Source organism: Nelumbo lutea, chromosome 8, assembly GCF_056320005.1.
Source record: "Nelumbo lutea isolate HS-2025 chromosome 8, American lotus-T2T, whole genome shotgun sequence".
NCBI lineage: Eukaryota > Viridiplantae > Streptophyta > Magnoliopsida > Proteales > Nelumbonaceae > Nelumbo > Nelumbo lutea.
In genome coordinates, this window is record NC_142691.1 from 58,896,748 (window position 1) to 58,909,161 (window position 12,414).

The 12,414-nt window shown below is 39.2% G+C and overlaps 1 protein-coding gene across 2 annotated transcripts in view; it reads right to left on the reverse strand.

Moving 5' to 3' along the window:
• Positions 1–512: 512 nt before the first annotated feature.
• LOC148844413 (putative UDP-N-acetylglucosamine--peptide N-acetylglucosaminyltransferase SEC) overlaps positions 513–12,414 on the reverse strand; it is an 81,566-nt gene continuing 69,664 nt past the window's right edge. The window contains exons 16-28 of one of the 2 annotated variants that reach the window (XM_088957132.1): positions 9,180–9,251; positions 8,979–9,055; positions 8,786–8,902; positions 8,617–8,701; positions 8,333–8,500; positions 2,551–2,661; positions 2,371–2,457; positions 2,146–2,273; positions 1,975–2,057; positions 1,730–1,835; positions 1,451–1,597; positions 1,242–1,362; positions 513–802 (exon numbers count right to left, since the gene is read on the reverse strand). In XM_088957132.1, the coding sequence (XP_088813258.1) occupies positions 689–802; positions 1,242–1,362; positions 1,451–1,597; positions 1,730–1,835; positions 1,975–2,057; positions 2,146–2,273; positions 2,371–2,457; positions 2,551–2,661; positions 8,333–8,500; positions 8,617–8,701; positions 8,786–8,902; positions 8,979–9,055; positions 9,180–9,251 (1,416 nt within the window). In that variant the 3' untranslated portion in view covers positions 513–688. The remainder of the gene's footprint in view (positions 803–1,241; positions 1,363–1,450; positions 1,598–1,729; positions 1,836–1,974; positions 2,058–2,145; positions 2,274–2,370; positions 2,458–2,550; positions 2,662–8,332; positions 8,501–8,616; positions 8,702–8,785; positions 8,903–8,978; positions 9,056–9,179; positions 9,252–12,414) is intronic. The other variant, XM_088957133.1, reaches the window with a different exon arrangement.

Below are 12,414 nucleotides of genomic sequence, written 5' to 3' on the forward strand. Positions count from 1 at the left end.
AAGCTTATGGGTTGTTTCATCTTGAAAAATGATTTGCGAACACCCGATTGCACCATAGAGGGCAAATGTGATAGATATATCAGAAGCTTATGAATAGTCACTAAGTGACATGACTATTCATACTCTTTGCAAAGTTCAGTTTGCAGGTCTGCAAGTTTGCAATTCACAATTAATTTCTTCTGAAGCGATTCTGCACCATTGTTGCACTCTAGGTTGGAAAAACATAGATTTATAAGTTTCATTCTCCCTTGAGTACTGTTTTTACAACATTAGGCTACAACAGTTCGACTGATTTAACTTATTAACCGGTCATACCCTCGAGCCTGGATAATTCAATAAATAATTGGGTCCCTAGCTCATCCTACAGGTCCAGCTTTTCCACATCAGCAGCGATGGGCGTAAAACAAGGTTTGTTGCAGAATGAGAAAGGACTATTAGTTTTGGTTGATAGTCTGAAGTCTGAACAATTAGCATAAAGAATTATGCAGCAACAACAAAGCAAGAGAAATACATTTCCTAATTCTTTTCATTCATTTGCATATAGACAGCTTTCACATAATACAATCTGAATTTCGGGCAGCCCTTGCACTCTTGAAAACATAAAAGTTAAAACCAATACAGTCTGAACAATTAGCATACTTACATTTCTCTTTGCTTTTATAGTTTATCTTCACAGTCGTCTTCCTACCTACCTATCGTAAGGGAACTCAGCATCATTCTCGGTTACTTTGAAGGGCTGGGGATGTCCACCCGAACAGTACAAGTTCCACATTTTAAAATAGGCCCGTTCCAAGTTCCTCACCTGAAGTTTTTTGTTCAAAACCTGATCAGTGTAAAATTTTTACCCAATTTTCAAACAAGACTGGGTGAGGTGAAGGTACACGGCCATGTTAATGGGATCACAGCATTGAGACCTTGCATTGGCCTACATGAATTCATCAGGGAAATGATGATCAAGACCAACTCAAGGTTAGGTACAGAATTCTAATTTCCTTCATAGAGATCATCTCATAAGAAGTCTAATTGGCAAGGGGACCACAGCAAATACCACAAACTAGGGGTGCAAGTCAGGTACCTGATTTGAAGAATTTACACTGCATTGGGCCTGAGCTTTCAGGCCAAGCCGACTCAAATTAAAAAAATTCTCAACCCATGCCCACCCTAATTGCACCCTACCACAAATACGAATGCCCGAAATTGAAAGAGAATACCAACATCCAAATAATTCCTAATTGACTTACCCAGCGTTTTGTATCAAACAAAGGACAAGTCAAACGGACTGACTTGAGCTTATTGGTAAGAGCCTGGAGCTTTGGGCGACTCTCCGCAAGCAATACTGCCTTCTCCTCATACTCTTTCATACTTTTAACATCAGAGATCATGTCAGAAGGGGGGCAAGCCATGAACATAACAAAGATTTGATAGGAAATGGATAAAAACTAAGAAATACCTGCTAACAATCATCTCCTCTCCTACTCCAGTGGCCAGACACAGTGAACCAGCAACTCTAGTTGCCATTTTCTCCAGCGGTAAAGTGATCATTGGCAAACCAGCCCAAAGAATATCTGTGCCTGTGGTGTGTGCATTGCATAATGGCCTAATCATGACAAAATACCAACAATCATCCATAGATACATGAAGCTATCTAATTACTGTGAAACATGAAATAAAGTGTCCCTGCAGTAAAATTAAATAGGTGAGGAAATAAACAGTCAAACACTAAACTTACGTATCAAGGAAGAGATCTGCTAAAACACTGCGTCTTATGTGCTCATTTTTCATGGCAACATCTGTGAAAATTATCTGGCCCGGCTTAACTCCTCTAGCAGCTGCGTCTGAGCATGTCAAAACAAAAGAAAAGATGAATTATATGCAACTTCATAGATGGGAAAACCAATTTTATGAAAGTTATAATTATTACAAGCTAAAAGATTGTCTAACTAACAAATTAATGGACACATCCATCCCACATACATGATCGAAGTCGCATCTCGCCTGCAGCTGGGAATCTAAGAAGCCAGAGCACACTATTGGGAACGCGCTTCAAAATGTTGCACCTAAATTCGAACATGAATATTATCATTGTGAAATGATGTTTAAACACAGCTACAAATCAAGTAAAGGAGTGATCCCTTTTGAGGTTACCAGGTATCAAAGATCTCAGGATTCATCTTGTATAGCTGATTGAAGCATGCAAATATGAACTTGTCCTCGGGCAATCCATAATCTGACCGCTTGTGTTGACAAATAGGATCCAGCACATCACGATTTTTCTGAGAAATATTAAGTCAGAAAAAAATATGAATCACCATACTGGCAAACAAAAATATCAGGAATGAAGAATATATTACAAGGTTTAGAAAGACTGACTTGCTTATAATCATTTACGAAGTAACAATGAGGGAGATGGACAAGCTTCTCAGAGTAAATATGTGCAAAACGGGTAGGTGAAACAAACTGCAATTGAAGAAGCCAGCTCGCCATGAGCCTATGCTAGACAAAAATCATTAAGTTTTGAAGAAACTGAAGAGGTTAGATTCTGGTGCCCACCTCATCTGTGACCAAGTAATCTATGTAAGTTGCACCTGTTGTTCCAGGGAAACCCATGTACGAAACCTGAATGGGTGCAGGTTGCATTGCAAAAATTTCATTCCTTGCACCCTGCAGAATGAACAACAGAAGGTTATAAACTCTAACTAACTCGAGAATTAATGGGAGGAAAAAAGATGTATAGAACAGCATAGACAGGATTAAAAACAGAAATGAAATGGTTCTATGACAAAGCTGATTCGGATATGAACTATCCAGTGACCAGTGTTACCAAGCAAAGCCAACAATAAACAGTGGTAATCAGACTAAATTAGATATAAACACTTCAAAGAAACACCAAGAAAGAGCCAAAGGTACCAAACCATGGTAGATACAGATGTAAATCAGTCCTCTAATATAAAGATTAAACTTGGTGATTAGCAAAACAGATCTGAATAACTGTAAAGGACAAGAAGATGGCGAAGAGAAGAGGTAAGAGAAGGAGTCGAATAATTCTCCATTCTCCTCTAACCCTATTTTATTAAGATCTAAAAATTGATGATGACAAGAATGCCCTTAAGTGGGCGGCCAGCTTGGTAGTTACATAAAGAAAAATAAACAAGAATAAATAACAGGCCCATTAAGTGTGGCCCATCAACATAAATTAAAAGATATTACAAGAGAGGCTGTTAGGGCCCATTCGGCCCAGTCTCTTTACACTCCCCCTCAAACTGAGCATAGATGTCAATCATGCCCAACTTGCTTACATAGTGTGTCAATTTCCCCCTTGGAACTCCCTTGGTCAAGATATCAGCCAGTTGCTCTTCTGATGTGATGAATGGTAAACAAACTTCTCCTGAAGAGACTCTTTCCCTTATGAAATGCCTATCAACCTCAATGTGCTTAGTTCTGTCATGTTGAACAGAATTGTGTGCAATGTTGATAGTAGCTTGTCACAATAGAGCATCATTGGTTTCTCATAGTCCACCCCCAATTCCTCTAGAAGAGATCATAGCCATAGTAATTCTGACACACCATGAGCCATTGTCCTGTATTCTACTTCAGCTGAGGATCTAGCAACTACTGATTGTTTCTTACTCCTCCAAGACACAATATTCCCAACAACCCGAGCACAATAACCAGAGGTGGACCTTCTGTCATCAATACATCCTACCCAATCTGCATCAGTAAAGGCTTCCAGCTTCATGTGACCATGCTTAGCAAATAGAATACATTTCCCTGGAGTACCTTTCAAGTAGTACAGAACCCTTTCTGCAGCAGCTAGATGAGTATCTTTGGGAGAATGCATAAACTGACTAATAACACTTACTGCATAGGAAATATCTGGTCGAGTCATGCAAAGGTAATAATAGCTTCCTAAGCAGTCTCTGAAACACTCCCTTATCAGACAAAGGTTCACCATGTGTGGTAGAAAGCTTGTGATTAGGATCAATGGGAGTGGAGATAGGTTTAGCTCCAAGTTTACCAGTTTTAGCAAGAAGATCAAGGACATATTTGTGTTGAGATATGAAGATACCATCCTTAGATCGAGCAACTTCAATGCCCAAGAAATACCGAAGATCTCCCAAGTCTTTGATTTCAAATTCAAAGTTGAGAAATCCTTTTAGTTTACTGGCCTCTTCAATGTCATTACCCGTGACCACAATGTCATCAACATAAACAATCAAGAAGGTCACCAGAGAGTCATTTCTCTTCAAGAACAGTGTATGATCAGATTGTGTTTGAATGTAGCCAAAGGAGACAAGAGCAACCCGAAATCTCTCAAACCAAGCCCGAGAAGATTGTTTGAGACCTAAATAGATTTGTGTAGTTTACACACCTGGCCTTTCATTTCTTTCCCATACACTCCTGGAGGTAGAGGCATATAGACCACTTCATGCAGGTCTCCATTTAAGAAGGCATTTTTAACACCAAACTGGTATAGGGGCCAGTCAAAAGTAGCTGCTAGAGAAAGTAAAATCCTGATTGAAGTCATCTTAGCTATAGGAGCAAATGTCTCAAAATAGTCAATGCCATACATTTGGGTGTAACCCTTAGCAACCAACCGAGCCTTAAACCTCTCAATAGAGCCATCAGAGTGATACTTAATGGTAAACACCCATTTACAACCCACTGGTTCCTTCCCTTCTGACAAATCCACAATATCCCAGGTATGGTTCTTATGCAATGCATCAAGTTCAGTCATCATAGCATGCTTCCATGCAGCTTGAGATAATGCTTCCAGTATAGACCTGTGTATCACATGGGAAGAAATAGATGCAAGAAAGGAGTAGTAGGAAGGGGAGAGAAGGCTGTAAGATAAGTGTTTGGAGATACAGTGGACTGTACACTTCCGCTTGCCCTTGCGAAAAGCAATAGGAAAGTCAAGGTCGGGGACAGTCAAAGATGGGTCAGTAGAGGGCTGACCTGTTTCCTCAGGAATGATGGGAGTGGCAAGAGGCTCTTCTGAAGGAGTGGAAACAACCCGCACATGTCTGAATCTCTACCTTTGGTACTACCTTTGGAGAGCAGAAGCAGAAGGAGGAGTAGGTCCAGTGGAAGAGGTGGACACCCCATGGTCGGACTCACAAGGGATGGGAAGAGGAATAACTGGAGACATAGCGAAGGGCTCATTGGATTTCTCCCCCTCAGGAGGAATACTAAAGAAGGGAGTCAACTCGGCAAAGGTGACATACCGAGATACAAAGCGGGTGCCACGAACTGGATCAAAACAGTAATAACCCTTCTGTGTGGAAGCATATCCCAGAAACACATACTTATGAGCCTTGGGTTCAAACTTGTGCCTTTGGTGACTATGAATATGCACATAGCAAGTACATCCAAACACACGAAGAGGAAGAGAAAAGAGATCATCATCCGGGAAGAGAAGACTAAAAGGAGTTTTAAAGCCAAGGACTCGAGAGGGCATACGGTTGATCGGAAAGGTAGCAGTAAGAACATCTCCCCAAAACTTTACAGGAACATGGGATGCAAACAAGAGGGATCTGGCAACCTCAACCACATGCATGTTCTTTCTTTCCAAGAACTTTGATGAATAACCCCAAAAGTTTCAAGATAGGTGGAGAGGGTTCTCTCAAAATACTCCTTAGCATTGTCAGAGCAGAATATTTTGATACAAGTATTAAACTTGGTGAGGATGAGTTCATGAAAATTTTCACAATAACTGGTACTTCATCCCTGGATTTCATGAGATAAATCCAAGTGTAACGCGAATAATCATCAATAAAAAGGATAAAGTACCTGTAACCCCCCATGGTTGGCATGCGATATGGCCCCCACACATCAGAGTGAACAATATGGAAAGGAGAAAGTGATCTTTTATTTCTAATTGAATAGGAATGTCTACAATGCTTTGCCAGCTCACATGATTCACAATGAAGACTTGATAAAGACACTCCTTTAAACATATCTGGGAACAGATGACTCAAAGCAGAAAAAGACAAGTGACCAAACCAAAAATGATATAATAAAATTTTGTTAACAGACTTTGACATGATTGACTCTAAGGAAACTCCATGAGGTGGTCCCAAAGCTTGATCCGGTGTGTCCAGCAAGTATATTCCGTTCGCCTCACGGCCACTCCCAATCATCCTCTGAGACTGCAGGTCCTGAAAAACACAATGAGTGGGAAAGAAGGTTATGCTACAATTCATGGTCTTTGTTAAGCTACTAACAGATAAGAGGTTTGTGTTAAGCTTAGGGACATGAAGAACAAAAGATAAGAACATGGTGTCAGAGGTCTTTATATCACCTTTACCAGAGATGGGGGCAAGGGACCCATCGGCAAGGGATATTTTCTCTTTCCCAAAGAGAAGGTGATATGAGCAAAAAAAGTTAGATAGACTGGTCATATGGTCTGATGCACCGGAATCGATAATCCAAGGGATTTTATGATTACCTGAAATTGTAGCATGATTTGCAAAAGCACGAATACCTGAGTGAGCAAAAGCCGATGAAGTTGTACTATTGGAGGGGTGAGCTGAAGAATCTGTAGCTTCCAGGTGATTTAGGAGCCTCCCATACTTCTCAAAATCCAGCTTCATTGCAGCCAACTGCTCAGTGGTTGATTTCTCTTCACTCTCCTTACTTCCCCCTTCAAGTATTGTAGCAACATTAGCAGTCTTGGGTTTTCCCACCTGACTGCCCTTCTTAGGGTTATTATTGTTCTTAAACCGATCAGGGAGAAGTCCAGGATGAAGCTTCCAGTAGGTGTCCTTTGTATGCCGTGGTTTCTTGCAATATTCACACACCTGCTCTCTTTTCTCAGTAGGGCTCTTTGGTTTCATTCCTGCATGTGCAAAATGTTTTGTAGGTGGACTCTACAAGTAAACCTGCCGCCTACTCTCCTCACTACTTATCATAGCATATGCCTGTGAAAGAGTAACCTCATCCCTAGCCAAAATATTATGTCTGATAATATCAAACTCAAGGTTGAGTCCAGTGAGAAACTCAAACACCCTATTTCTCTCCACCAGCTTTCTATACATTTCAGCATCCTTTTTACTCTCCCATACCATCGTCTCCATAACATCAATAATTTCCTGCCATAGAGATTTTAGTATATGGTAGTAGATTGCTACACTCTTCTCCCCCTGTCTCAGATTTTTCACATCACTTTTTAATTTGTACGCTCTGGCTACATTCAATTTTTGTGAATAGGTCTCAGTTACACTGTCCCATATCTCCTTGGCCGAAGACATCCAGAGATAGTGCTGTCTTATATGGGGTTGCATAGAGTTGACTAACCATCCTATAATAGTATAGTTCTCTTGCATCCATTTTTCAAATTCAGGGTTAGTCTCTTCGGGTTTCACCTTACTGCCTGTGAGATACCCGAGTTTTCCTCTACTACAAACATAGATTTTTATAGACTGTGCCCAAGCAAGATAGTTCGTCCCATCTAGCTTAATTGTGGTAACACCAGTCAAAACAGAATCTACTGAGGCAGGTCCGGAAACCGGCACCTACTTGAATTCACTTCCATATGTCTCCATTAATCAAACGAAAATCAAAGAACAAAAATTTTGACAATGTAAATTTACTTGAAGTCAAACCAGAACTCAGGTGCTTGAAAAACTAGGGTTTTGCTCTGTCCAGCAGATGAAAGGAAGAGAGAAGATGCTGCCGCACCTACCAGACTAACCCAAACTCTTCCAAACCTGAACCGCCCTCCTTTAGACACCTTCCAAGCACAGAGCGCCACACCCGAGCTTCACCTTTCCTGGTAACCTCGAAAATCTCTAGTTGGCTAGGGTTTCGGGCAGCAGCAGAACAACATCACTTCTTGGAAAAATCTAGTCAGAACTAAACTCTCCAAACCCTTCTACCAACTAGGCAAGTGATTCTCTATACTATAGAGAACCTATCTCTCCATACACTCTTGATTTTAGAGTGTATAGGAACGAAGAAAAAGAAGGAAGAGGAACTAAACCCGCTCTGATACCAAGATGTAAATCAGTCCTCTAATATCAAGATTAAACTTAGTGATTAGCAGAATAAAACAGATCTGAATAACTGTAAAGGACAAGAAGATGGCAAAGAGAAGAGGTAAGAGAAGAAGGAGTCGAATAATTCTCCATTCTCCTCTAACCCTATTTTATTAAGATCTAAAAATTGATGATGACAAGAATGCCCTTAAGTGGGCGGCCAGCTTGGCAGTTACATAAAGAAAAATAAACAAGAATAAGTAACAGGCCCATTAAGTGTGGCCAATCAACATAAAATAAAAGATATTACAAGAGAGGCTGTTAGGGCCCATTCGGCCCAGTCTCTTTACAGATACCTTGGTGTAACCATTAAGGTTAACTAGAATTTGTATTTTATCCTCATTAATCATCCTAGCAATCATATCAAATGTTAGGGCAGACACATCCACAAAGTGTTCAGCTTCAGATTGTATACGCAGCCTCCATTCAGAGCCATCATTCTGACTCAAAGCATAGCAAAACACCTGCAGCCTCAAATTGTAAATACCCCAATGTTATAAAAGAAGTAAAAATAGGCTTTCTCATAATAAAGACAAATAAAACATTTTGACTGAAAATAGGAGAGTATAGACATACAGACCTCAACATTTTCCCTGTTGTGCATGCCAAATACTGAGCCCATAAGATGTGACAGGGGATGGTTACCAAAATCACTGCTCACATATCTGGAGACCAGAGGAATCACCAACAAAGACAACAAAAAATAATATATGAAAGAGTAGACAAAATAACCAATGCCATTTACTTACCCAACCCTCAGTCGCCCATTTCTACCATCATTCTTTACAGGTACTGGAGGGGGATGACTAAATGGAGGAAGTCCATAACGGGATGCAACCAGAGAGCAGTGTGCTGCATATTTACGACTGCATGACAAAGAAAAAAATTACTAAGAAGCCTTATCCTTCCTATTGTCACACTGCACAAAGATCTACATCCTACCTGATCTCCAATGCAAGCACTGGATCAATGGGATATGCAATTGCATGAAAAGGCTGCACACTTGGAAGTACAGAAATCTGAAATCACAGAATGAAGGCAATGAGCATGACATCTGGGACGTACTAAATTCAATACCAGATGCAAAAACATCCAAGAAAAAGAACCATGCAAGGAAGAAAAACAAGGAGACTGACTGCAAACCTTTATCTGCCTTCTAATAATTCCTTCCACTTCAATGAACTTGTTCTCTTGGTCCTCCCAATTGCAAACACACTGAAGAAGAAATTGTCAAATCACGGAATTGGCGCTATTTTCGTTTTAAACATTACAGCAAAAACTTTTGCAACTTAGTTCATCTATCCAGGTAGAAACCCACAGGATCGGTACATCGTGCAAGCATAAGATATTGCATAAAATTAAGACCAAAATAACCCAGGACAATGACACAGAAATACACATACGCTGAACCATGAAATGGAACATCCTTCCTAAAGTTAAGGAATAGATGGCTGCAATTACCATATAATTTCCAAAGGGGAAACCTAATTAAAACTAAAAATTCTTCCTACAAAATTACAATATACCATCTAAAGATGTTAAGGATACAATTGAACAGTTACAAATCAAAAAACAACCAACGTTATGGTAAAATAAATTACATAATAGAAATATTCAGGAGTATATAGTGGTAATCCAATATTGATCCAAAAATAAAATAGTGGTTGCCCCACTAGAGTAGTTTGACTTCCAAAGCCAAGGGAAACCATAAAAACCATTCAGTAGCTCCAAAAATTAATATAACCAACATAACCAGAATAATCTACAAATACCTACTTGAGTAGGAACAAGAGAAAACACGAGATTTTCCTTTTAACAGAGATGAGTTGTTTGTTACGCCGAACTTCCCTATCGCCATTCCCACCCCCCTTTTGCTAAACCTCTTATGTATCTCCCAATTTGGTTTATGTTTAAACCGGAGGCTTCTTTTCTGTTGGGGGAAGGGGGTGTTTGCATGTAGGCATCTGCATTTTGACAAGTTTTCTCCTATTCTTAAATCACACATGTATGTATGCACACAAAAATTCACCCTAATTCATGTATCTAATTTTATATTTTCACCCCCTCTAGTTTCCATACCCATTAATAAATTAAACTAAAAATAATTATAGCACTATATTATTAATAAAATAAACTAAAACACACACACACAAGGGATGGGTTATCATCCATCATGTAGCCTAATGAAACAAAATATCTAGAGAAAAAAAAGTCATTCATTTTTCAAAGTAAAACTTCAATTTTAAATAAAGCTACATATGCTTCTAAAAAAATAAATCCATAAAGTGTTATGTCGCATGGGGCTAAATATAATTTTTGTTGTTTTCCAAATAACTTGTTTCAAGGGTCAAATTTGCCATTAAACAAATATGAGACCTAATATTATGCAAGGTTCAAAGCATCAATGCGTATCATACCATATTGTATGATTCATATTGGTTTTTGAGGTCGCCAACATGCATTATATAAAGAATTAGTGACAGCTACTTCTTTTAATTAATAATAAAACTCATATATTAATGATTAACAAAGGGGCACTGACTAAAACTAATAAAAGGTAGAGCTTTGATGTGCTTCGTATTGATATTTGAACCATGGTGTTATGCTCAAGGAAGATTTTGAGATCAATATGGGTAGAGATACAAGGGGGCATTTAGCATGGCTTCCAAATTTAGTGATTCTTATTTCCAATGATCAAAATCACAACATCTGGAAAGCATGTGTTTTCAAAACCATTTTGACACAAATGATATCATGCACTTTATGCTGACATGACATTTTCCAAATGATTCCTGTGAAAATGTATTTGCCAAAACCTCTTTTCAACATCTTTTTGTTGGTATGGTTAAAATCTATATGAAAATGTATAACAATAATATCAAACAACAAATAAAAGTCAAGTATCCCTAGTAGGTATCTAGTTTCAACATGCCTCATTTTGAAACTTACATTAAGAAGTTCCAACATTGGGGAATTAAACCCCAATAGTTTTGAGTTTTACTCACCACTCATTTTTCTAGCCAATCAGCAAAACTATTGACTAATCTTGGTATCCATCCATAACATATTCTTAGTTCCTGTGTGTCTATATTTCATTATCCAACATAGTTCCTTTTTGTCCACCCTACAATTACCTCCTTCAACCATTATGACACTTTTCAACTTAGAGATCTTGCCACCCTTAATCTTTGTACAAATGCTCATGTTTCTGCTCTAGTTACTTAACTCAACTAATCATTTTCCCAACTATATGAGGTTGGCCATATTTCTATCCTAGCCGAGTTACCAAAACCAACAGACCAAAGCATAACACCAAAGTATTTTCTTCCCAAGTTTTGAAATTTCCCCATTCCCCAAAATATCTAGGTTCTCCAGGTTGCAACCAACAAAAATTTGCTTTAGTAATATTCGGGGTTGAAGGATACTGCTTCCAGTGTTAGATTCTTTAGAAGAGAAGAAAGGAAGAAGAGAGGGACAAGTACTTGGAGCTGTCAAAAGTGAGAGGGTGGCAGCTCCTCTTATTATTTATACTAGGGAAACCATAAATAAGGGCAAAAAGACTATTGTGCCCTTGACACTAAAAACATGACAGAGAATTTACATAATCGACACTCCCCCTCAAATTCAGTACTTGGGCCATTGTTAGCACCCGATTTTTGCTTGATTTGTCGCCTGAACCTCCAATTTACCCCAAACACCCGATCAGACCCATCTGACCTCTCCAAAACACCCAAAAATCCATAAAACCCAACTTTCAGTCCCAAAACTTTTAGATCCACCATTAAACCTGCCTGATGCCCATCCAATGGCCTCGATCAACCTCACTTACACCTCAACCATTAGATCAGGCACAACCACCAGACCCAGGACCTCTCAACACACCTACTCGTAAAATTTCAGCCTAAAATTCCTCCGTTTACCCCTTCATCAAGCAAAGATTCCATTCTGATGCCTCTCAATAGCCTAAACACCCGAAACTTAGATTCCCTTGATCTTGATGCATCAAAACCAATCAGACCACACCATTAACTCTGGATACATTAAAATACCTGCCCATAAAGTTTTAACCCCAGATTCCCCTATTTGTCCTTCCATCAAAACAAATTTCTATTCCAGATCCTCTTGTTGACCCAAATTCCTACAACCCTGACCCCCCAAAACAGATCAGACCTCATCATCAGATCCCAAACACCCCAAATACCCACCTGTGAAATCTCAACTCAAAATACCTCCGTTTACCCTTCAATTGTACCAAGATTCCATTTCAAGGTCCCAGATTGACCATGTAGGTTTTCAAGACTGCTATTCAGTCTTGATCACTAAGAGATTTTAGGTTCAATGAGAAGAGAAAGTGAAGAAGATGTAGAAGAAAGAGTGA